At 37.6% G+C, this 26,377-nt stretch overlaps 1 protein-coding gene across 3 annotated transcripts in view; it reads right to left on the bottom strand.

The window, feature by feature from the left end:
• Window positions 1-33: 33 nt before the first annotated feature.
• Window positions 34-26,377, bottom strand: part of CCDC50 (coiled-coil domain containing 50) — a 66,537-nt gene continuing 40,193 nt past the window's right edge. The window contains exons 6-12 of one of the 3 annotated variants that reach the window (XM_024740242.1): window positions 23,079-23,606; window positions 16,036-16,151; window positions 15,559-15,603; window positions 15,339-15,443; window positions 13,074-13,153; window positions 8,185-8,291; window positions 34-6,368 (exon numbers count right to left, since the gene is read on the bottom strand). In XM_024740242.1, coding sequence (XP_024596010.1) covers window positions 6,349-6,368; window positions 8,185-8,291; window positions 13,074-13,153; window positions 15,339-15,443; window positions 15,559-15,603; window positions 16,036-16,151; window positions 23,079-23,606 — 1,001 coding nt within the window. In that variant the 3' untranslated portion in view covers window positions 34-6,348. The remainder of the gene's footprint in view (window positions 6,369-8,184; window positions 8,292-13,073; window positions 13,154-15,338; window positions 15,444-15,558; window positions 15,604-16,035; window positions 16,152-23,078; window positions 23,607-26,377) is intronic. The other 2 variants (XM_024740251.1, XM_024740259.1) reach the window with 2 other exon arrangements.

Genomic DNA, 26,377 nt, shown 5'->3' with positions numbered 1-26,377 from the left:
GAATGTGGTAAAGAAAACATGAGACAGAGACCATTAACGTAATAAATGGATGACTGTATTAAGAGAAAAGGACAAGATCGGTGTTTGCCTCCATCCGTTCAGGAAAACAAGCACACGGACTTATACAATACTTTGGTTTAAAAATGATTCATAATATCAATGTTAAACCTGATATTGAAAGAATCCAATGGGTCACAAGGTGTAAAAAACGAACCACTGAAACACAAGCTTGCATAGATGAATGAATGAAGATGTATAACTGGCACTGAAGGGAGGCTTGAGCACTGGATTCTGAATGACGTTAGCACCTCAGCCGCCCAAGACACAAGAACGTCTCCAGCACCACATTTCTCACTTTCCCCAATGAGGTCATGAGCAGAAACCTGTGCTGTATGAAGGTGGACTGAAACAGACTGTTTCCATCAACTTCTTCCAGAAGTGTGCACACATACCCACTGGTACCCAACATCAGTCACCTTAAGGCATCCAGTGTCCCTCACAGTTTCACTTAATCTCTAGATAGGCATGTGATTTGAGGTGGCCTCCTTGTTTTCTGTCCTCAGACTGGCAACTCTATTCCATTAAGGTTCTGTTCAGTTCCATGAAGTAACTATTTCAAAGCTGCCTTTCCCTCTGGGGCTTGGCTACAAACTGATGAGCACTTGAGATAACATCTCACTTGTTTTTTTAAACATCTACTTTCCAAATGTCAAAGGGCTTTCTTACCAAAGCATCCAAAACCTCTGGGCACTGTGCAGTTACCTCTTGCAAGAGGATACTTTTCCAAATTTTGAGACAAATGACAGCACCACCTCAAATTTCCTGAGCAGCTTGATTTATATGAACAAACTCCTATACTTTGTAATTCGGCACCTTTCAAAATACAATAATGTTGGGATGGATTCTTCTTAAGGAAAACCGCATTACAGAGAATTCTCATTTTGGAACATCATTTTTATATGCTATCATAATACTTCATGAACTAAATATTGGGTTGCCTTTAAGAGGCAGGTGAAAAATATAGCTATATCCGAGAAAGGGCATTTGGCTTTCAGTCTATGACAAAGCTGAAGGTATAGCCTATGGGGATTTCAGAGGCTAATTCAATAAGAAATTTTAGAAATTCTGGTATCAAAAACCCTCTCACTAAATTTAGAAAGAGTTAGAAACTCTTTTAGCAATTATGGTCTGAAACTCAGTGCAACAAAAATTTATCCTAAGTATATGTATGATGTGTAATAGTATATTCTCTCAACTGTCTTCTCTTTGCTGTCCTTAATCCTTGCTCTTTTGTGAAGGAAATGTCACTTGACCCCTGTCTTTCAATTCTTCCACTCTTTCTATATGAAACTCAGCAATGAATCGTGGGGCACTAAGTTACACAATTAGTTCTGTTCTTATCTGAAATGCCTTATGCTATGAAAAAGTTACTCAAGATGAGAGAAAAATTTTCTAGTTTGCTGAGAATACACAAAAACATTTAAGTCTATTAGGAACATATATCTAGGCAGTGTTCACACATATTTAAGGGCAAAGAGAATGATTTTTAGGACCAGACATTTCCACAAATCAACATGATTACTTAGATGATTGTGTTAGTCTGTAGCATCAAATACAACCCTAAAACACACTCTGGTGTCTCCCCTACCATAGCAAAAGTTTCAGATTGATTTTCTCTTAAAAGTAATAAAATACAAACACTCTTCATATCAACAAATCTCCCATTTGAGTAAATGTCTCTGTTTTGTTCGGTTTTCTTTTTTTTGTTAATGCATGCATTTTAATACATAAGAGTGTTGGTGAAATTCTTACAAAACATAATGACTTCACACTGCATAAGAGAACCTTTGGAAATATCTTCTACACAGTAGCCATAGAAAAGGAGGACAGTCAACTCTCAATTATTTAGGAAGTGATCACCTGAAGAATCCGGTCAGGAAATTCTCTCTCGCCTACTACCAGCCTTCTTGGTCATGCCACTGCTCATTCATAGATTGAGAGGCGATTTGAAATGGAATGACATACCTATCAGTGTGGACGTCACTCACAGCTTGGTGTGAGGATGTCTGGGGCTCACCTGTGAATTTTATATCTCAATGGAGAGTTGACAGTCGTTCACATATAGGAAATATAGTACACTGACCTTGGTCACAATCAAACTAGTTTAAGGCAATACTGCTCCTCACAGACGTTGCTGGCACACAGTGCAGGTCTCCTAAGAAAAGTGACTGTAGAAGTGAGCATGTCCTACTCTACCCTTTCCTTCTTGGTTTCTCTAGAAATAAATTCAGCATTCCTAATGAGAGTTAAATGGCAAGAGTAACAACAGCCTCAACTCTTCCCTTTAACAGTCTTATGTATCCTCAGGGATAAAAGAGACTCTTCCCAGAGAACTCTGGGTGACACTGGGTGCCCCGTGCGGCATTATCAGGCCAGTCTCCAGTTTGCTTCTCCCTGCCCAGATGACCTACTGTGGACTAGGGAGAAAAAAAGGATCCTGTCACCAGTAAGATAAGCAGTTATGGCTTTAAGACTCACAGGCACCACCAGATAGGAGGAAAAATGGGATCATTTTATCTAACTTTTCTCTGACTCCAAGCAGTAAGCAATGGACAAAGTACTCTAAAAATCTGTTTTCGTCTTTGTTTCTTTTCCTTTTCGCTCAAAGAGCAGGTCTTGATTTCTGTATGCTTGTTTCTAAAAAGCCAGTATTATCAGAATATGGCACACTATGTAACAGTGAAATCTACCTGAAGGATTCCCTTTTCCGTATTAACGTCCCTTTTCCGTATTAACGTCCCCAACACAAATAGTGCTTTCCCAAAAGGGAAAAAAGTCTTTGAGTGCAAGTCCTATCTTGTTCTCAGTCCTTCAGAAAGCTGCTTACACAGGGGTCTTACGTCTTTATGTGGCTGAGGATATTACAGCCAATCACCACAGTTATCTTTCAAGGAAATCATCACTGAATAAATGAATAATCTTGGTACTCCCCAACGTGATTTTTATATAAAGACAACACTCATTAAAAATCAAGGCCCTAGAGTGTTAACCACTTATGTGGTAAACCAAATGCACCGTATTATACCAGGTGTTTCCAAAGAGCAATCTGGCACAAGACAAAATTCAGAGAACATTTGACAGTAGTAAAGAAAAATAATAATCAGTTGAAAGTTAATTAGTTTTATACTGAAAAGTCCCAAGATTGTGTGAAAGGTATGGACAATGTCTGCAACAGATTTATTCATGGTCCAGTCCCACTGTGGGCCACAGTACAGAAGAAAAGGGGTAAACAGGTCTGGTTCCTAATTTCCTCGTGAGTCCAGTGGAACACAGGCCCAAGTTCACACGTTATGGAATATGTTGGTCTAGATCCAAGTGGCCACTGCCATTCTAAAAAGGTTTTCCTCCTGGGAGCATCTATCCGTTTCTTTTCTAATTTAGATGTTTCTCTATGATCAAAAACCATATAGTCTTTTCTGCAGTTCATTAGTCTGTTGCTGGTTGTTGTAAAGTCACTTGGGAAATAGTAAGTCCAAGACTCTGTACGCAAAGTGACCTTCTAAAAATTGCAGTGTTATTTTAAAGCATGTGTAGCAACCGTCCAGTCTCCCAATAAAATTATGTCTAACAATGGCTAGACAGCAGAGTCACACTATTTCCAACTCAGAACATTTAATCTTACCCTTACCTAAACTTGCTTCCAGGCGATGACTTACAAAAAGTTAGGCTGCGGCAATGGGGTGTGCATGTCCGGTAGCCTTATGATAAGGCTCCACAACACACTGTGCTCATTCAGTGATACTGACGTTAATGAGGCCTGGTCTCCACAGAACAGAGGTATGGAAACAGAAAGATTTTCTAAAGGCCAGAAGTATTCGTTTACATCACAACATTAAAGCATAATCCACTGTGGGCCTAAAAATTAAATTGCGTGTGTTCCAGCAGTAGGAACAGAAACAAAATAAATGCTTCCATATTTATATAAAAATGACAAAGTGACAAGCAGAGAACACAGTGAAGAATGTCTGGCAGTTTCTTAAAATACAATTGTTAGTTGCTTCTATAGTCTCAAAGATAACAATTACACTATTTGAATGAGAGTAAGAGGAATTCCACTGGTTGAATTTGATCTGTCTCCTTACTCACAGGGAAAGAATTATTCTGATACTCCTTAAAGTGTTTGCTTTACAAAAAAAGTTAAATTAAATTAAAATATTTAAAAATTCTAATCTTTTAAAAACCTTAAAAAAAATAACAAATTTTCAATCCAGGTGCTGAATTTGTGTGTCACGAGGGAAATACCACCTTTGGTCACTCACTAAGACAGCTGAAACACTAACATCCTGGTCACGTGTTAACTCACCTGACATTTGTTTTGAGTAAAATATATCCAGTTAGCATTTTACAATAATAAAGATGACTGGATGAAGTAATACATGAGAGGCAAGAGAAACGAAGAATTTGAAAAGAAGAACTGATCATTGTATGAGATAGAAAAATAAACATTTATAAAATAAAAATATGGCAAATGTTGCCCATTTGCCTGATTTTCAAGTAAAAATATACTGTTTTTTTTTCTTTAAAGCTACCATAAAAAACTTTTTAAAACATGAAGCAAAATCACAGGGCAGACAAAGAAAAATATAGCATTACTGTAAATCAACAATACCTAAACTTTGGATATTGAAACCACCCTCTGGAATTTGATTTAAGGCTAGGGTCTCCGTTTGGTCTGCCCTTGCCTATTTAAATAAAGACTTTTTCTCCTTCATTTCATCCTGGACATTCAAAGTCCTGTTATTCTTCCTTTCCCCAATTTTCTGAAATGACTACATCCTTAAGGGTTTTGTTTCTTTCTAGATTATCATTTTCCCAAAACTTAATTCTTAGATATCTTTTACTTAAGTTCACACAGTCCAAAAACTTTATGAAACTAAAGATCTTTCTCAAAATGAAAAACCCAAATCTGCTCTGAGAAACTAGTCTAAAAAGCTTCCTGAATATTGCCCAACTTTAAAGACTATCTCAAAAGATAAGGCAAACAGAAGCCAGAAAAGAATGGATTAACCATTTTTCTCAAGTCACCCACAGATTTCTTTCCTAAACAAACATCACACTAAAATGCCAAAAACGTCAGATTCATACAATGAAAAATAACAGGAAGTCAGGCTGAAAGGATATTATTTATATATATAGCATGACTGATATTTATGTTAACTAACTAGTATGGGAAAAGAGGCATTTCCATGAGGTTAGAAGATGGAAAAAAATTCCATATTTCTTGAAGAGGGGTTTAAAGGTCTGGCACAAAAGGAATCCAATGCCCATGTGTCATTAACAAATGTGTAGAACCAAATAGTTGGATGAAGAACCCCTTTATCAACTTCATGCCCAATTAATCTACTTATTGACAGATACACAAAATATTTTTGAGAGGTTGCCAACATATGCTGCTATGATCAATCTTACAGCTAGAGAAAATGATGGCAGCACCATGTATATAAACATTTTTCCAATTCCATTCCCTTCGGCTTTATAAGTAAATGTAAAATAAGAGAAGGGATACAAAATTTTTCATTTTCAGTTTTTCGATTCTCAGTTGATTTTGCACAGACTTTAGTTAAAACTTCACAGAATTAAATTTTTGCTAGTAAATACTAATAAATGGTCCAATGCCCAGAGGCTTCAGAAAGCCTTGCTATTGAGGAGGCAATGGCAGCGACAGTGTTAGTGAACGACATCTAAGCCAATCTTCCCAGGAGGGCGTGTAAGGATACGTAAAACCTCTACAGTCCTGGTAGTCTGTTACATATTTCAACTGTTCCAGGTTTTTTGGGTTTTTTTTTTAATATTTTATGGTTGTGATTTTTTTCTTTCCTTGAATAGTAAAAAGCAAATGTCTCTGTCTTTTAATATATCATACACTAATGAACCAAAAAAAAGCTATTTCTCATATTCTTTTATTCTGCATTGCATCCAAACATTGTGTTACTTTGATCATTATCTCCACAAAATTCTAATTGCTAAATAAAGCCTATTCCCTAGATATCAATACTCCATACCTAACGAAAATGGCATTTTATAGAGCTCTTAGATACTATATCCCAGGAAGCATATGCAGCATAAAGGTGGCCAATATTCAGAAGCTAGATTTTCTTGTACTGCCCACGTGATCAGGAATAACCAAAACATTTTAAATGAATGAAAATTATTTATGGTCTAAAAAACACTTGAGGATAAATCTGAGGAATACAAAATATAGGAGAAAAAAATAAGCATGGAATGCATTCTGTATCATCCAGTAATTTTGCTACAGTGAGTCCGTTTTCAAGGCAGGTTCCTAGGTTTTTACGGCTTATAGTGGAAACCTGGAGAGAGAAGGAAAAAAGAAGAAAAACAATGAAGGAAAAATCTCTGAGACACTTTTTCTCCCTGCTCAGGTAAAATAATTTACCTATATTTATATGCATTTCAAGTGGTTCATATTTTGTTTGTTTTTGGTTGTAAGAATACAATTGGCTCTCCATATCTGCAGGTTCCCCATCCACCATGGACTGAAACTATTCAGAAAAAAAATTTCCAGAAAGTTCCAAAAAGCAAAACTTGAATTTGCCATACGTTTGCAAGTATTTACAGAGCATTCTCACTGTATTACGTATTGTAAGTAATCTAGAGATGATTTACAGTTTAGGGGAGGACGCGTGGCAAATGCTATGCCGTTTTATACAAGGGTCTTGAGTATCTGAGGATTCTGAGATCCTCGGGGGTCCTGGAGCCAATCTCCTGCGGATACCCAGGTTGTATTTACATTCAGAATCAATGTGTTATTTTAATATTATGTATCGAATGTATGTCAAGGGCAGGAAGGCACCTCCTAAAAGTGATGCATGTATATAATTTGAGAAAGAACCTCATGAACTTCCTCCACTTAAACAAGGGATGGTAAAAAGGCCACCAACTAATGGAAATTGTAGTGTATGGGTTGTTTTGATAATATTCAACTAATCTCATCTTTTAAGTAATGTTTTTTGTCTTAATGTCAACATTGGATGAATGACAGAATGATAGGGAAGCAGGAGGAGAGCTTTTAAAAAAATACAAATGTCTGGCAAAACCTGCCCCTGGAAATTCTAATTTAATTAGTCTAGAGTTGCACCTGTGCAATGGTATCTTGTAATCACCTCCGAAAAGAAAATTTAAGTAAGTTTGGGAAGGCAATCATTAGATTTGGGAAAGGATAATGAAAACATCACCTAATAAATCTTCAAAAACCATAAAGAAAACCAAACATCAATTGATAAGACCTAATCTTTGTAAAGTCTGTTGCAATCTGCTTTCATGTATTTTACTCATATAATCCTGACTGTGCTGATACCATTAAAATCACCTCCATCTTTAGATGAGCAAATTAATATGAGAAACGACATTTTCCTCACTCATTTTATGACTGTCACAAAAATACATCTAAGGGAACGCATATGGTTAGTAGAGGAACTAGACCGATTATTCCTCTCATTTTAAAGATCTGGTCCAACTTAGATCTCACATTTTTTTCTCATTTTCTTTGTCCCATTTTTCTTCCATGCGATGTGTTTTGTGTGATGTGTGTACGTATGTGCTTAGTTTAATCTAATTAAGAGAATCACGGGCAGATGAGAAACAAGAGCCAAGACAGGAAAAGCCCAGTAGATCTAAGTGGGGAACATAGTCTCCCTTTAAGGATCTGATAAAAGCTATGAATGAACTCTCTCTGGACCCTTGAACAATGTGGGGTTTTGGGGTGCTGATTCTCTGCACAGTTGAAAATCCATGTATAGTTTAGAGCTGGCCCTCTGTACACACATCTGCAGACTCAGCCAATATGGATGGTATAGTACTGTAATATTTATTATTGAAAAAAATCCATGTATAAATGAACCCCTGCGCAGCTCAAACCTGTGTTGTTCAAGGGTGAACTAACTGTACATAGAAAAGTCCTGTATTCAGCTTAAGGTGTTTGCTTTCTGTTTTTTAATCATTTTTGTTTGTTTTCCAAAAAAATGAAGACTACTATAATGATCTGCCAAGAGGAAGAATAACTTATTTTTCCCCTCTAGTGATCTGTAAGACAGCGTCTGGCTTTCCCACCACAGCATGAGGATTACCAAAACGGATCTGAAACCTGACCATATATATTTTTATTACCTTTATGAGAAGACTCTGACTTTGAGAAATGACGCGTGGAATTATGCTGGTTTGTAAAATGAGTGTAATCCAAATCCTCAGCCTCTGTCATGGTAGGTGGTAGTGGCCTGAAAAAAAGTTAGAATTTAAGGAGATACTCTAAGGGGTAATGACAGCAATTCCACCTCTCATTGGATCACTTGGCAAAGACATTTTCGGTAGAAATACAAAGCCAGAATATTTTAGAATCCTCATGTTAGTTCCTGGCCAGTTACATGACCTTGGATAAATTATTTAATCTTACTGTTCCTTTGTTCTGATGCACATAATTCAATGAAAACAAATATTTTCTGAACACCTAGTATGTGTGAGGCATTGTGCTAAGGGCTAGAGAAACAAAGATTAATGTTATCACTGCCATTAATGAGAAGTATACTTTGTTTTGGTAGGTATTACGAAGAAAAAGAGAAAGAAAGGAAAGGATAGAAGGGAAGAAAGTAATTAAGGGAGAGAGGGAGGCAGGTAAGAAGGGAGGACAGAGAGGGGACGCTGGCCAACACAGAAAATTTAGAGCAAAGTTCCTTAAACCACTAGGTGGCAGAGTAGAACTTAGAGAAGGGAAGGGCAGTAATAATACATGTGCAACTTTTCATGTCAAAACAAGACAAACTGTAAAAAAAAATTGGGACATTTTTAATACTCCAAACTTTGTATTATCTTACTTATATAACATAGATTTTTGCAGACATCTGGCACTGATACAGATAGAACAAAATCTCTCCCTTTTTTTGGTTGTTGTTTCCTAAAGGTGTGCTCAACATTTGTGTTAAAGCATGGAACCAGATGAGGTTAAGACCTGCCAAATATACAGCCACGTTGTAGGATGTGTCGTGTAATTATATATGCAATATGGAAAGCATAAATATTTTGAAGTCTGGAAAGTTATGGTCGGTTTGGGTATAATGGGTTCTGTCATAGAAGAATGAGGACAAGTGTTCAAATTTCTCACCCTGACCCAAGCAGTAGGTATCTCCCTGGGTAGTCAGTGTCTGGAAGAGGTCAGCATCGGATGTAAATGTGTGTATATACTGAGGGCTATGCTATGGGCTCTACAGAGACAATCTCAACTTTCAGGATGAGTTTGCATGGTAGCTATCATCCACATATTTTAGAGTTAGATTAGGTTAGATCAGGTAAGCGATCTAAGTTCACACAGTTGGTGAGTGGTAGAGCCAGGGCTCAAACTCAACTGGACTTCAAAACCAGTGCTCTTAACTACTATACTATGCTCTGCTACATAGGTGTGTGTTTTTATCATTAGCATTATCTGCATTCAAGATTATACAAACACACACACACATGCACACAAGCACACATACTCCTTATACTTTCAAATGGTACGTGGCATATGTTTTTATACTTTCTTACATTTTTATATACATATGATAAATATGAGCGCAACAAATAACGTGGCATTTTTCTTGTTTTTCTTTTTGAACCATTTGTTTACAAATATTAGAAATCAAACCAGTGTTTTCCTTTCATTATTCATGGATATTTATAACATTCGCCTTTAAAAAGTAACATAAGACTTGGCAGGAACAGTTGAGACAAAGCAATCTGACTCCAGAATTAAGAAAGTTAACTAAAGAAGTAACTGAGGCTCAAGAAAACAGGAATGGTAATCAGGGTGGCAGGCTCTATTTTGTACTCTTTTTAATACCCTCATTAGGTGACTGGAAACTGGAGAAACACAAGCCAACTGGTACTGTCAAAAAAACTCTATGTTGGGCTTCCCTGGTGGCGCAGTGGTTGAGAGTCCGCCTGCCGATGAAGGGGACATGGGTTCGTGCCCTGGTCCAGGAGGATCCTACATGCCCCGGAGCGGCTGGGCCCGTGAGCCGTGGCCGCTGAGCCTGCGCGTCCGGAGCCTGTGCTCCGCAATGGGAGAGGCCACAGTGGTGAGAGGCCCGCGTACCGCAAAAAACAAAAACAAAAAACTCTGTTGATTGCCTCACCATCAACTCATCATCAAGGAAAGGGATGCTAAAGAGTAAAACAAAGTATAGGACACCAATGAACTCTCTAGGATCCCCCCTATAAGGATAAACAAATGAATCTAGAATGCCCTCAGTTCTCTTGGTGTGCTGTTTTGTTCAATATTTGATTACACGGAGAACAAATCTGGGCTTACTGCTTCCAGGGGTCCTACCAAATTATTTGTTGCACTGGAGACGGTTACTTCAGTTAAGGGTATTCATATCCAAAGTTGGAAAAACCCTGTTAACTAATAGTTTGTTTTACAGTTTTTGATGTATTAGGATTACTTGTTTCCAACTGCTCGTATGAAATGATTTGTATCTTTAAGCTAATAGTGATAAAGCCAAATATGCTTCAGAATTCACTCAAAATTCATTGCTTCGAGAAGCCCGCCTAGACACCTAGACTAGTTTAAGTGTCTCCTTATGCTCTGCTAACAACCTGTATTTTTCATCCTTAGCATTTAACACAATCATGATAGTTATTTGTATAATTATCTGTTTAGTTTATAAATTTCATAAGAGCAGGAAACAACTTTTTTTGACTGCTGCTTACTTTAGCTCTGGACAATTTATTAGGGTGCTCAACAAATACTTGATAACTGAGGAAAGGGAGACAAATATATTTCATATTCATAAGAATACTGTAGGAACTAAATGAGATTTATAAAATCCTTAAGTTTTTCTAAGGGAAAAATGCAAAACTAAAATACCAAGTAGTATTATTAATATACAATCCTAGAGTTAAAACAATTTGGAACTTGGGTTGAAACTTTTTCCAATTACAAAGAATTGGAATTAACTCAGATTGCCTACTGGTTCTCTATTTTTTTAGACTAGAAATCTTATAATAGACAATGAAAATGACTTTTAACCATGACTGTTACACTGAAGTAAACGTCTTGAACTAGTAAGCTCCGTGTTTCTCAACCCCTGAAACCATCTCTTTCTGTACAAATGGATAACTCAACTTCCACCATGACTAAATGTGAAAGAGGAAACCACAGACTCTAACCAGAAAGCATAATTCTGATATTAATTGTATAAGATACCTATAATAAGATAATAGGCTTTAAGTTTTAACTATGAAAATATAGGTTTCATAAAATTCTTATTCATTTTTGTTTTGCCATATATAGTCTTTCTGCAAAAGCTATTTAAAGACAAACATTCCTCTTAATTCAATTCAGTTCTATTAGTCATAGGCCACTTCTCACTCATTTACAATAGCCATTTTTAACACAGGATCATTTGATTATTCATAATCAAATACATCAAATATTTTAAAGAGTACCTATTACATTCCAGAAACTTGTTTTCAACTTTAATAAATCCTTTAAATAGACATTCCAGACTGTTCTATCATATGCTGTCAAAGTTATTCTAAAAAAGCCCAAGGTGCCAAGGTGTTCTAAAAAGCCCAAGGACTTTGAAGACTGCAAAATTACTAACTCTAAAGATGATTTTAATTCCCTTCATTAAAAAAACCATAATATGCCACACCTATTTACCTACTGAGAACAGTTTAGTTACTTCTTATTTGGCTGTTGTAGGGATATAAATAAAGCTGAAGTATGTAGCTCTAAAATTTGCTTTAAAAGGCATTTGGCATGTGCATAACCAAAAGCTGGAAGAGGAACCAATTTTATACAATTAGACAAACTACACTACTGTTGCCCTAAAAGCTTTACAACCTGATAAAGTTTTCTGAAACGTATTTATCTTCTGAAAGCCCATGGATTTAAAAGTAGAGTATGGCATTTTAAGGACACTATATTCTCTTTAAGGAAACAAGTCTCGTAGTTTAAGTGTGAGCAATGAGTGACAACAACAGTGTATATTTTTCAGTGTGATAAAATTTTTGTTTTAATAATTAATGAAGGGCTTCCCTGGTGGCGCAGTGGTTGAGAGTCCACCTGCCGATGCAGGGGACACAGGTTCGTGCCCCGGTCCGGGAGGATCCCACATGCCGCAGAGTGGCTGGGCCCATGAGCCATGGCCACTGGGCCTGTGCATCTGGAGCCTGTGCTCCGCAGCGGGAGAGGCCACGACAGTGAGAGGCCCGCGTACCGCAAAAAAAAAAAAAAAATTAATGAATATATTATTAATAATCAGGACCAAAGCACAAAGTCTCAATAATTTAGAGTTTTCAAAATATTAGATTTAGTGTTACTTTTGTCTTTTTCTATTTAATTGCTCTCTCTTCCTCTTCCAATCAATTTCCCTTTGAAAAGCAACAGAAAGAAATAAAGAAAAAATAAAGGTTGCTTCCCCAGAGACTTAAATGTTGAGAATCTGCAGTGGAAAAACAGCAGACGCTCCATAACCATGACCCAAGACTGCTTGAGAGAAGTCAGAAGGTATACATAGCATAGCCACAGCTATTTGATCTAGTGGGATTTAGAACAATCTGCAATGACTCAAATGAGTATTTGCCTAGGACGTTGAGACTCACATAGAAATGAATTTAGGTGTATGCAAATGTCATGCACACACTAATGTGACCATGAAACTCAAAAAAATTTGAAACGTGAGATTTTACTTAGGAAAATGGTTAATCTCATCCCTTCCTAGCTGAGGTCAGTCAATTCAGTGACTCCAGAGACAAGAACTTGGTCCTAACCAAAAGTACATCTTTCCTTCTATACCCCAGCTTCTGTAAAATTCTCCGTCTTCCTGATTTGCCTTGTTCAACCCAATTTAAAACTGAAAACAAAGCTTGAAAATAACTCTGCAAGACTTGACACCACCTTACAACTGCAGATTTCTGGATCTCCTTTCCAAGGAACAAACACTCTTTTCAGGCAGCCAACATCTCCTTACTCACCCCAAGATCAAGTTCCTCACTCCCTTTTTCAGGTGTCATCTTACCGTGCTGGCCTGTCATTCTTAGAATGGTGAGGTTCATCACTCTCTTTTGACTTTGAGTGTGCTGATTTAGCTGTCTTGGGCTATGGGGAAAAAAAAGAAAAGAAAAACACACACACATACAGAAAACAGCAAACAAACAGAGAAAGATTAGATTCATTAATTATCTAAATGATATGAAACTCTCCTTTAGTAATTTCAGGTTACTTACATCCAGTTGAGCAACTTAAAATATTTTTAAAAATACAGCCACTCAGAGACAAAAAAATATATAATCATGAAAGTGTGTTGCAGGTTTTCAGTACAGCCAGATGAGTGGGCTAAACACACACAAACACGATCCCCCATAGAGATGCGCTTGGCCACCCATTATTAACAAAACAGCTGCACAGCAGCTGACGAGAACTATAACTGATCAGGACCCTATCACGCCTTCCAGGGACAGACCCCCCTCCCCCATATTCTCTGCCTTAGCTCCTCTCTGAAGTACCTAGGTAATAGTATCTGGTGCACATTTCCTGAGTAGTTTTACAGATGTGAAAACCCCCACCAAATGGAAGATGTTAACTACTTGATGACCATGAGCACACAGCCCCCAGGCCTTCTAAAAATGCTCTCCTGAAACCCACCGGGGAGTTCGGGCTTCTTGAGTACTAGCGGTCCCAGACTACTAGTATGGGGCCTTACAGTAAACGCTGCGCTTTCCTTCCCCACAACCCGATGTTAGTAGAGTGGCTTTACTGCACATGGGTGAGCGGACCCAAGTTTGGTTCAGTAACAGAACTGGCGGACTCCCAGAGTCTGTGGAATCTAGCTTCATGCTCTTAAGCTTATTTCTGAACACCTGACTTAGGGATGCTAATTTTCAAGCTCAGAAACTAAGGCATATTCATGCCAACTTTTCCAGGAGAGAAACAATTCCAGCACCAGTTACAGAATCTAGAGATGACAGAAGTCCTGATACTGCTAGAAATGTGGTCTACTCCCTCTTCATTTCCTGATTTGCAATCTTTAAAAATACCTACTCCCTCACAGTTAACAAAGAACCTGAGTAACTCCTGGTCAACTACTTATGGTTTAATTTACGTAACAGAAGCATTTGGGAACCCTTCTACCAAAATGAAATATGTCTGTTAGGAAAAATCATGCATTACTAAGAGAGTACAGGAGGGAGATAAATTAAATAATTAATATGCAAATAATATTTTCATCTGCTTTCAGACTCACAACTAGGTAACTGAGCAACAGGCAATAGTAGAGCGACACCGTCATCATGCTTTCTCTGTCTTTGTTTTTCTCAAAACATGCTGAGACTGTGACAGGATCAGAGACCCAAGGGAGGATTTTGTTTGAGAGAGGGAGGGAAGAGGGGGGAAGAACAGTCCTAAACATCAACCATATCATGGACACACACCCTGGCTCCATCCTTCCAGCATAGTACAAACTCCCCCCCTAAAAGCCTTTACTATATGAATTCTCACCCCCGCTCCTTTGTTGTTCTTCCATTTTGCATTTTTCAGCCAGCTTGACCTTGTATCTGTTAGCTGTCTATAGTTTATCTTCCTCTCTACATTACACATTATTCTGGGGAAAATCTACCTTTGTCTTTCCCTGTAAGTCCGGAGTGGTCCTTTGCACACAGTAGCTAATGAGTAAGATCTGTTCAACTAAACTTGCAATCACCATATACAACAATTAGATTACAGGAAAATGAACAGCAGTCGCTGACTATTTTGTCTACTATTTCTGATTAACGAGGGGATGCTTACAGTTCAAGCTCATGCTAGAGGGTTTCATACGCAATGATTGCTGGTGATAAGAATGGCCGTCAGTCTGCCATGGGTCAAGTGATGTCAGAGGAAACAGAGACACCTGCGCATGATCAAGGAGGAAGGGCAGTATACGCAAACAGGGAAAGTTGAGAGAAGAAGAGAAGGGCAATTTAAGAGCAAGTGAAAACACTACATTCTCCTGTAAGGCAAGCATAGTAAAACTAAGATTGCTCATGGCCAGAGGCACCTACCTGCATCTCAGTTGGTCTTAAAATGAAGGACATGAGTTTTCCGACCTTAGCAGTAACTTTTAACACAGTTACTTTGAAGAATTCAATATGATTTTTCATGGTGAATCAACTTTTACAAGTCAGATTCACATATGCAATACAGATAATTTGTATACCCTAAATATATTTGGAGCTTACCCTAAAAAAAGTCTCCCCATTTCAGTTCTAATTGTATTTCTAATTAAAAACAAACAGACAGACCCTACCTTCCACTCGGGGTCATGCTTTCTTTTGTCCAAAGATGATTTCTCTCGTTCCCTGGCTTTCTTGTAAGCTTTCTTTTCTTCAGCCATTAGAAGTCTAGCGATTTCCTAAACAAAGTCCAGTCAGTATCATTGATTGCAAAGTTGCAGGTAGAAAATTGGGACAAATACTGGGATATTTCCAAAGAATATCAGCTAAACAAATTAACTAACACGAACTCACCTCATCCTGAGCTACCTGAGCTGCTCTCATGTCCACCTGGGTAGCCTACGGTATAGAAAATACAAAAAAGTATAATTTAATTGGAATCTCTGTTGTCCATTAAAAAAAAAAAACTTCATAAAAATAAATTGGTATTTGAAACTAGTGGTGATTAACACCCCTGAAGATGATAATCAGTTGGTATACTTTTGTTAGCCAGAGCAGGGTCTATTTTTATCAAATTCTACAGCGGATTCTTAGAGAATTATCAGAACTCAATAAAGGAGAGACAGGGATATGGAATTCTGTTGCTAATGCTTACTCAGTGAGTACAACTGGACACGTTATTCCTATTGTCTTGATTTTTCCACCCATAAAAAAGGTATCAGTTTCTTGACAGAGAGAGGACTATGACGCCTATTATATAATGTCAAGATTGATTCAATTCACAAAAAAAACCACTAATCTACCTAAAATTCTGTATTAAAGTTTGCTCACCAAAATTTCTTCTTCTTGCAGTTTTCTGGCAATTTCAGCATCATTCCATTCCTGATCCCTGTTGGTCACTCGTGATGGAGTAGAGACCATTTCCTTCATCCCTCTGGGCTTCATTCCTAGAAAAAGCTCAGTGCAGTAAGGCTACTGAGTGTGTTTTCTGAAAAGTGGCAAAATTTATGATAAAGAAATTTTTCTTCAGTATCTAACAGTGACAATACTGCCTCCACTCTAAAATTCAACGTAGGGTGTGCTGGAAATAATTGTTTCCCCTAGGCATGCAAGACGTGATACAGGTAACCCACACATTTAAAACAAAGTTACCCACCCAAACCTGCTTGGTAAAAACTGCCCTCTCACATAGTTTCTCCAGCAGTAGAAAATCATACAAGGAACTATAAGTGAGGCTTTTGCAAAACAGGAAGTGAAAAAAGATTAAGTCCCTGTAATGAAAAGAATTTAGAGAAAAGCAAGTTATTTGGAGTTTTAAAGAGACTAAACTGTCAAGGCTGGAGGAGATGAGAGGCTTTCCATCTTTTTACCTCGGCCCTGCACACCTTACTTCAGAGGGAACAGAAACAGCATCATCTGTGAGTTATGTGACAGTCCCTATTAACCAGTCAGTGGCCTGCCAAGTGGCTTCTGCTCTTATGGCCTCCAAACCCACTTGCTTCAGAGCTTTCCTATAGCTCTGATCAGCTTAACGTTGCTAAATTTTAGGGAAGATGTAACGTAAGTGAAATGTCAGAGAGCACAATGACCTTAGGGTTCTATTGCTCTGAGGAGAAAGGAACACGGGGACTGGTATGGAATTTTGGCTTTTTACTTTGAAATTTTATAAGCAGCATATATTCCTTTTATAACTTTCAATTCAGTGGTAAATGCTAATGGTTATTCTAAAATTGTGGGTATCTCCTTCTTTGTATCCTTTATAAATTACAATTATTCAAAAATGTGACTGTATTACATTCAAAAATAATAAAAAATTTTAATGCAGTGAATAAGATTAACCATCTGGAATAGTGACTTTCAGTAAATGGATTACTAAAGGGAGAAAGAAAATTTACTCCCAGTTGCCTATTTCTTTACATTAGAGGTTCTCAATCATGTCTATATATTAGAATCACTTGGAGTACTTTATATACACATGAAAATTTTTGATCCAAACCCCTGAGATTCTAATATAAGTAGCCTGGGTGAGATGTGGCCTTTGTTAGTTTATTTTAAATCTTACCAGTTGATTCTTAATTGCAATTACCATTAGAACTACTAGTTTGGTGTATTATGTCCATCAAATTAACTGTACATGAATATAATTTTTATCAAAATGCCTCAGCACATGATTCACTTGCTTTAAACAAAAGAGGAAAAAGGAAAGAAAAAAATACAACTAAATTCTGGGCAAATGAAGAGTTTAAATTATCTGGTGAAGCCTCTTTTGAACTTTAAACCTAGCTTTGTGGTAAATCCAAAAGCCACAGACTCATATGCCTTTCCCCAAATAAAGACTATTAAACTTGGCTTTCTTACCTTCAAGTCTATTAGCACCTGATTACCCAGAATTACAGAATCTACTTCAACTTCACATTATCTCTAGAGTTACTGAATCTTATGCTAAGCTGGGCTGGTTTTAACGCAGATTTCTGAGTGGTCTGGCACCGTCAGGAAACAGTGGTATACTCACTCCCAAGAGTAGATAAAACTCCTTGAGTTATGTTTAGCTTAGTCATAACTAGAAGGGAAGATTTCAGGGAAAAATAAGTAAAATTAGATAGGGAAGTTGGCATTGGGAAAAGTCAGTGGACAAGATAGGTTGCTATACCATATGCCCTCCTACAGAAATGGCACTTCCACGAGCAACCCAAAGCCTAGCTGAGGACGACAGGGGAGACACACTTATGCCCTGCTCTTTCAATTTTGCCATCTGGGGAAAGAAGTACAATGGAAATGTGCTCAGATTTCGAGAACTAAACTTTCTCCACTACTATGCCTCCTACTCTACACCGCAAAATTAACTGAGAAAATATTTTGCTTTAATATCAATCAAAGATGCTTGGAAGGCATTCAAGTGAAACAGTCAAACAAAGAGTCTTATTTGGTTTGAAAGGTGTTAAGACTGTGACCTCTTGGCAGTTAAAAAGAGAATTACACATGGGAATTCCCTGGTGGTCCACTGGTTAGGACTCCGCACTTACACTGCCAAGGGCTCGGGTTCAATCCCTGGTCAGGGAACTAAGATCCCGCAAGCCACGCGGCATGGCCAAGAAAAAAAAAAGAGAGAGAGAGAGAGAGAATGACATATAGATCAGTGGAACAAAACAGAGAGCCCAGAAATAAGCCCATGCATATATGTTCAATTAATTTATGGCAAAGAAGACAAGAATACACAATGGAGAAAGGACAGTCTCTTCAGTAAATAGTGCTGGGAAAACTGGACAGCCACATGCAAAAGAGTGAAATTTGACCACCAACCTATACCATACACAAAAATTAATTCAAACTGGTTTGAAGACTTGAATATAAGACCCCAAACAACAAAACTCCTAGAAGAAAACATAGGCAGTAAGCTTCTTGACACTGGTTTTGGAGATGACTTTTTGGATTTGACACCAAAAGAAAACTCAACAAAAACAAAAATAAGCAAGTGGGACTACAACAAACTAAAAAACTTCTTCACAGCAAAGGAAACCATCAACAAAATAAAAAGGCAACCTACAGAATGGGAGAAAATATTCACTAATCACATACCTGATAAGGAGCTAACATCCAAAATATATAAAGAACTCATACAACTCAACAGCGAAAACACAATCTGATTAAAATAATGGGCAGAGGATCTGAATAGACATTTTTCCAAAGAAGACATACAGATGGCCAACACATACGAAAAGGTGCTGAACATCACTAACCATCAGGGAAATGCAAATCAAAACCACAGTGAGGTATCACCTCACACCGGTTAGAATAACTATTATCAAAAAGACAAGAAATAACAAGTGTTGGCAAGGATGTGAAGAAAAGGAAACCCCTGTGCACTGTTGGTGGGAATGTAAATTGGTACAACCACTATGAAAAACAGTACAAAAGTCCCTCAAAAATTTTTAAAAAGTTAGAACTACCATACAATCCAGTAATTTCACTTCTGGGAATTTATCTGAAGGAAATGAAAACACAAGCTCAAAAAGATATATGCACCCTGTGCTTACTGCATTATTATTATTTACAATAGCCAAGACACGGAAACAACCTAAGTGTCCATTGATGGATGAATGGATAAAGAAAATGTTAGATACACACACACACACACACACACACACACCCACACACACACACACACACACACACACCCACACACACACACACACACACACACACCCACACACACACACACACACACACACACCCACACACACACACACACACACACACACCCACAGAGAGAGGAATATTATTCAGCCATAAAAAAGAATTAAATCTTGCCATTTATGACAACAGGGATGGACCCTGAGGGCATCATGGTAGGTGAAATAAGTCAGAAAGAGAAAGGCAAATACTGTACGATTTCACTTATATGTGGAATCTAAAACAAAACAAAAAATCCTGAGCTCAGAGATACAAAGAATAGATTTGTGGTTGCCAGAGTGGGAGTTGGTGGGATGGGCAAAATGGGTGATGAGAGTCATAAGATACAAACTTCCAGTTATAAAATAAATGTCATGGGGATGCAATCAATGTACAGCATGGAGACTGTAAGTACTGCATTGCATATCTGAAAGTTGCTAAGAGAACAGATCCTAAAAATTCTCATCACAAGAAAAAAAATGTGTAATTATGTATGGTGACAGATGTTAACTAGACTTATTGCGATCATTTTGCAATACATACAAATATACACTTGAGAGTAATATAATGTTATATGTCAACTATACCCCAATAAAAACAAACAGTTATATTTTGAGGTAATATCTCTCTAGGTCAAATATTTAGAGGGAAAAAGAAGAGTTTATTTGAACTCTTGATATATCTTTGGAACTTGCATGTCTCATAAGTAGAAAATTTCTACAGCCTGGAGTACTAGATTTCTGGACTGACAGGACTGCCCATTAAATGCAGTATACTCCGTACCAAAGGTGAAAAGAGCTTTTGTAAGTATGTAATGAGGAACTTCAGATAGTACCGTGTAAGGCTGTCATTACAGAAAACAGAGATGCTCTAAAATGTTATTAAACATAGTTAATTCAAAGAAATTACCAAGATGGCTGCCTTCTTTTTGGAAACCCAAACATAATTTGGAAACTAGCTTTCAAAACACCAGGTGAACCATACTTTCAAGAGTTCCACATTCATTTCTTAATCAAATTCTTGCTTATCTTTTTCCGTTCATCATTCTCCAGTCTGAGGACACAAGAATCTCCCTCAATAAACACAAACAAAGCTTACCTTTCAAGAAATTCTGATAAAATAAAACTGTTAAAAGTACTGGTACTCAAGATAAACTTATCCCAAACTATGGAATAAGGTAATCTGATGACACATGGATCCTGATACCACTCAAGAGTATTTTGTAATAAGCCATTCTGACACTTGGGGAATATCATAGCAGCATGGTGTTTAATGGTTCTGAGACGTTGGAAGTTGACCAGCAGAAAATTAATAAGCTGTTGTAATTTAATAGCTCAATAGAGGTGTTTACCCTCAAAGGTGGTATGGATTTACTGCCCTTTAGAAAATTAACCAATCTTATATTTAATTTAGCAATTTTATTCTGTGTTCCATTTTCAACCAATTATAAAACCATGTCCTGGGCTTCCCTGGTGGCTCAGTGGTTGAGAGTCCGCCTGCCAATGCAGGGGATGCAGGTTTGTGCCCCGGTCCGGGAAGATCCCACGTGCCGCGGAGCGGCTGGGCCCGTGAGCCACGGCCACTGAGCCTGAACGTCCGGAGCCTGTGCTCCGAAACAGGAGAGGCCACAACAGTGAGAGGCCTGCATACCGCAAAAAAACCCAAAACAAAACAAAAAACAAAACAAAACAAAAAACCATGTCCTGCAGATCAATGCTCTTTGCTGTCCTGCTAGTTTCTTCATTATTAAATAAAACTTTGGCCTATGCTAACAACTTGAAGAACTGTGCTTTCACAACAGCCACCAGTAATAGACACCAGTATCTAATAATTATATTTTCATGTATCTTCTGACCTATTCTGGGTAGGTGGGGGGGAAGGGCACCGCAAATTCAGACGCCTACAGGGCCCACGTCGGTAAAGTTTGCAAAGTAAGTTGAATATAAAATGACAGACGCTAGCAGCTATGTTGTAGCCATTTTAGTAGCTGCCTAGTCACACTGTTTTTAAACCCTTATGCTATTAAAATAAAACAAACAAAACATTTGCCTATAACTCCAGTACTAGGGCCTGTGAGTCAGTGTTTGTTTCATATTAGTTCCACCATTTCTAAGCCTGTTTAAGATACCCTCAAGTGTACTGAAAGCCATAAAGATTTAACCAGCCCTCAGAGCACACTTAGAAGGTTGGAGTCACAGAATCAGAAATGTAGAGGCCGATGTAATCACCATTCCTCCCCGGTATCTTTTGGACTCCAACATGTCTTTCTAAATCTGGATCCAGTGTAACTTACTCATAAAGCCTACTCCACGTAGATGTTATCACTTCCTCCTCAACTGCCCCACAGCTCTTCGTTAAAAGTATATCAAATTTGCAATTGTTTGTCTACATATCCATCTTTTTGGCTTGACTCATGAAACTTCTGAGGCTCAGATCCAAGCATCCATCCCCAAACATAAAGCCTGAGGCAAGAATATTTGTGGCAGACACTCATTTGGCTTGCTGAACTGAATTTTCATTTTCTTTATCACCAAGTCCTTTAAAAACTTAAAGGACTAACATGAGAGGAAGAGATAACATGAAAGGAGGAACCAAAAGGATCAACCTGAACCTGCAATCTAGAAACTACTTTCCAGACCAGAAGTAGAGGTTGGCTGGGCAACAGTAATGGAAGTTCAGTAAGAACAGTCATCTCCTTGGTACTTTTTTCCCAATAATCCTCGTATCTCTGTAAAACTTCCATGAGAGCAAAACAGAACTAGGGAGATGAGTATGGTCTAATTAAAACACCAGACAGTGCAGTACTATGACTTGCAGTGGTACAGCCACACAGAAAACATCACAGTGGCAGTTTCCAGACAAGAATAGAGAGAACCACTACTATGTCAGTGACAGACTTCAGAGTTAGGCCTCATGGATGCCAGAAATTTGAGGTTTAAGACTAATCTTCACCTCGTTCTTATATAAGTACCAAGAACTTACCTCATACTGGCACTTCAGAACACCAACTGTAGAGTTAGAGTTGAAGATGGTTAAAGCACAGGAAGGAACTCAAGGCAATTGTTTTCAAACTTTAAGTACATGAGAATCACCTCCTGGTCTAAAACAAACCCGAATTGCCATGTTGCACTCCAGAGATGATAACATATGTAAGGCCCAGAAATCTGAATTTTTAGGAAATAGCCCAGCTGATTCTGATGAAAACAAACTTGAGGCTCACTATTTGAAAAACGCTATCTTAAGAGATTGCCTCTCCCATCTCTCACTTTAGAGCTGGGAAAGATGAGGTCAAGAAAATCCAGTACTTCCAGCCCCGCAGGTCTTCTAGTTAGGCAAATACTATGAATGTGGTGTGCCTAAACCTTCTGGGTTCACTGAATCAAAACCAGAAACTCAAGAGCATTGCTTTGCTATCAGAATCTCTGATATATGGTCGTGGCAAATTAAAAATTGTATCTGGGATGGGTACCTCCACTGCAATCTGGAGCTGGAAGAATGTTGTAAGGAATGAGTGTGTTCTCTTAGAAGGCAGAGATTTGAGATTAAGTGAATACCTTTTTGTAATATTTGGCTCCAGGATTTATTTCCAAGCCAGGAGCACAAGCCAGAGAGAAAGAACAGGTTGTTTACGATGCTTATTAAATACAGTTGTTTGTATGTATATACATGATACCAGAACTTCCAACGAGGCTGTCCTTTATTACCTGCATCATGGAGTGGGTGCCGCGCCTCACTCTCTGAGATGGGAGGAGCCCTGGGCCTGTGCTTCCTCTCTCTGTGCTCACCTTGCCCATGGTTGCTTCTATATACAGCTTCCTTGCAGTGAAGCCCCGCTTTCTGTGAGGCCTTGGGAGAAAGTTGGTCTTGGTGCCTGGACTGTTTTTCCCAATTCCAAGTTCGATGGCTATGGTTAGCCTCCCAGTCTTCCGATTCAGTGCTCAGAAACACCTCACCACTGATCTTGGGGAGAGGAGGTCTTCGGAGCCTCTCATGACCAGATCGTTTCCTTTCAGGCTGCTCAGTGTTAATTTGGGGATCGTCCCTCGCTTTACCCAAGCTAGAGGACGAAAGAGGTTTCTCTGATGAACGATGCTCTTCCAGTTCTTCCAAGTTCTCCTGTGGAGGTTTCGATTTCTGCTTTCTCTGCTTCACAGTCTTTTCCTCACTTTGGAGTCTATAAGACTTTGAGAAGCCAGAACCCAACTCCCTTGCCCTCCTTGACCGTGGCTGGTCTGAGCGGAGGTGGAGGAATGTGAAAAATAGAAATGCAAGTTAACTTCATGAGTATGAACTCACTACAGGACAGAGACAGGGCCCAAGTTTAACATATTTTAAAATGAAGAAGACTACTTTTTCAATTTAACACACTGAAACGAAGGAATGAGCATTTGTTGGAATGGTCCATGCGTACATGAAGGATTCTGGGTACATAGCCAGAAAGGTAGAAAACTAAAATGAAAGTAAGTGAAAAAAAGTAAATCTGAAAGAAGAGCTTGATATGATTAGCGAAGAGCTAACACATACTTTAATATTTGCCAATAACAAAAATTCTAGTCATTAAATGTTTAATTCTATTTATAAAACCAATTTGGAACTAGTATATGGGGGAAAAGTGAGAGCTAAGGGAGTCTTATAAAATAGAAAAAGAACTAAGCTTTGTGATTCCAGTCAGAGACTTTCAAATATTCTTATTGGAAATAACAATAAATCTATGTCAGAATATTGCTAATTTCTACTTAGTCCACTAGAGTGATGAGCCACAGATTTTCGTATTCCTCTGTCCTTTCCCCATAGGTGGCCAAAGCCAACAATCCCAGCCATGTTACAGTTCAGTGTGGAAGAAGAGGGAGTAAAGGAGAATTTTAAGTGAGTAAATGACCGTATTATCTTTGGATAACTCTGTTCCTAATCTTACTTGAAATTCTTCAGAGGAAAAAGTTTAAAAAGAGATGCCATAACAGAATACATAAAAAGGAGTCACTTCCTAAATACATTTCAAAAAACTTTATGATATTGTTTTCTGGGTATAAAAATACAATATGTGCTAAATATACAAGTCCCTAAGTTTAACACAAACTGCAGAAACAGCACACAGATGGGTGCTTTTTTGTCAGGTCTCATTTAAGAACAAGCAAACTGTGAAAACAAAGGAAGTAAATTAACAATGCACATTGCAAGAGCATATTTATTTTAACATCTTCTAAGACTTTTACCTTAACTGGGAAGTAACAAAAAGAAATCCTAATTCCGTGGAAAATTGCTAAGATAGCCAAGATTTCCCTATTGGAATTAGTCACTCGCTGAACTGCTTTTGAAACAGCTACCGTAATTGGGTGGGATGTAGAAAAAATAAACGACCCATACATTTCCTTAGTTATTACGGGTTTTGTTTGCTTGTTTTGGGTTTTTTGTTTTTGTTAAAGTGTGTTATTGTTATCTAATGAAGGAACAGAGGTGGGGAGATGTGTTATATGTATCTCTTATGCGATAAGCTTCCACTAGAAACTCCAAATTGTTTCCTCTTGAGCTTTCCAGAAGAAAAGAACATTTGCCTCAGAGATGACATCTAAATTAAAATCTGTCTTCTAAAAAGTCTGTAGAGGTGTTTATCTTCATAATTTATGGAAAACTTATTTTTTACATAAGCAGAAGTGAAACAGAACAATTACTCTCTGTAATAAAGTATCTATTCTTTTAGCCAAACTGTTATTTTAGGAGTATCTTGACAGCTGAGAAAGAATCACTTCACTACTGCTGTAAATTAACATAATACTGACCAGCTACATAAATGATGACCCCAACTAGGAGACAATGGTTTAGTGTTAATACCTATGTTCCCACAGAAAACTGCAGGAGCGAAGCCTGCCTTTAAGCCCAAAAAGAGACAAGAAAGGTTTTGTTTTCAACATGGATTTGTCAAGTTATGACTGTTTTGTTTTTACTTCTTTCTAAAAAGTTAACAAATATTAGTAGTTTTACTTTAGGGAAGTGTGTTGCAAGAATTAGAACAGAGCTGTCACTATGTTTTTACACAGTTGACAGGAAAAAATATTTATTGTGATCACTTGTGATATCTTTAAACCTGGGAAAGAAAAAAAAAAAAAAAAAAAAAAAAGAGACGGGGTGGAGGAATCTGTTTGAATCCTTTAAAACCCAGTTCAGTTAAGGATTGAGACTTTTATGTTTCTTGAGACCAAGTTATTTGGCAAATATAATTAACTTCCTTATAGCCAATACATACATACATACATATACATGTATATACGTATACATATATATACACCCACACATATGTTTGCATATATATATATGCATATATATATGCAAACATTTGATTTGTGTGCTTCCATGTTTGTCTTTCAAAATAAAATGATTTTTGTTTAAATAGACAAAATACTATGTAGTACACATATTACATTAATATATGTATAAATAATAGTACTTTAGAGTTCGTAAGTCTTCAGAAAAATTATGTTGTTTAATCTTCTCAACATCCATGCGAAGGATTTATTTTTAGAATCTCCATTTTAGAGATGAGAAAAAGGCTTAGAGTGATTACAGTAGATAACTTCCTTAACATTACAATTTTTCTAAGGAATGGATGAAACGTGAATCAAGGTCTAATGACTCCAAAGACCATGACTTAAAGTCTCTAATATGCTTGCAATACAGGTAAGTGGCTTTGAAAAAAAAACATGGATTCATAAATGAATAAGATATACCATTTCAATCGATATAAATCTGACAGATGTTTTGGATAATTTCAGATTTGTAGAAAATCTATAAATGATTATTCTTAAAAGATTAATTTATTAAAGTTTAATTAAAATGAAAGCTAAAACAAACACTTCTGTAATGATTTGCTGTGATTATTATAAGACAGACAAAAATCATATTGCACGCAAAGAAGTACAATTAAAGAATATCCCTTACGTGTTGGGAAAGGACCACTGCAAAGAACATAAGGCTGCTTTGTAAATATGAGCTGGACTGCAATACGGTT

This window comes from Neophocaena asiaeorientalis, unplaced genomic scaffold, assembly GCF_003031525.2.
Source record: "Neophocaena asiaeorientalis asiaeorientalis breed wild unplaced genomic scaffold, Neophocaena_asiaeorientalis_V1.1 scaffold723, whole genome shotgun sequence".
Lineage (NCBI taxonomy): Eukaryota > Metazoa > Chordata > Mammalia > Artiodactyla > Phocoenidae > Neophocaena > Neophocaena asiaeorientalis.
Note: the sequence above shows the minus strand (reverse complement) of the source record. Positions and strands in the feature narration are given on the sequence as shown.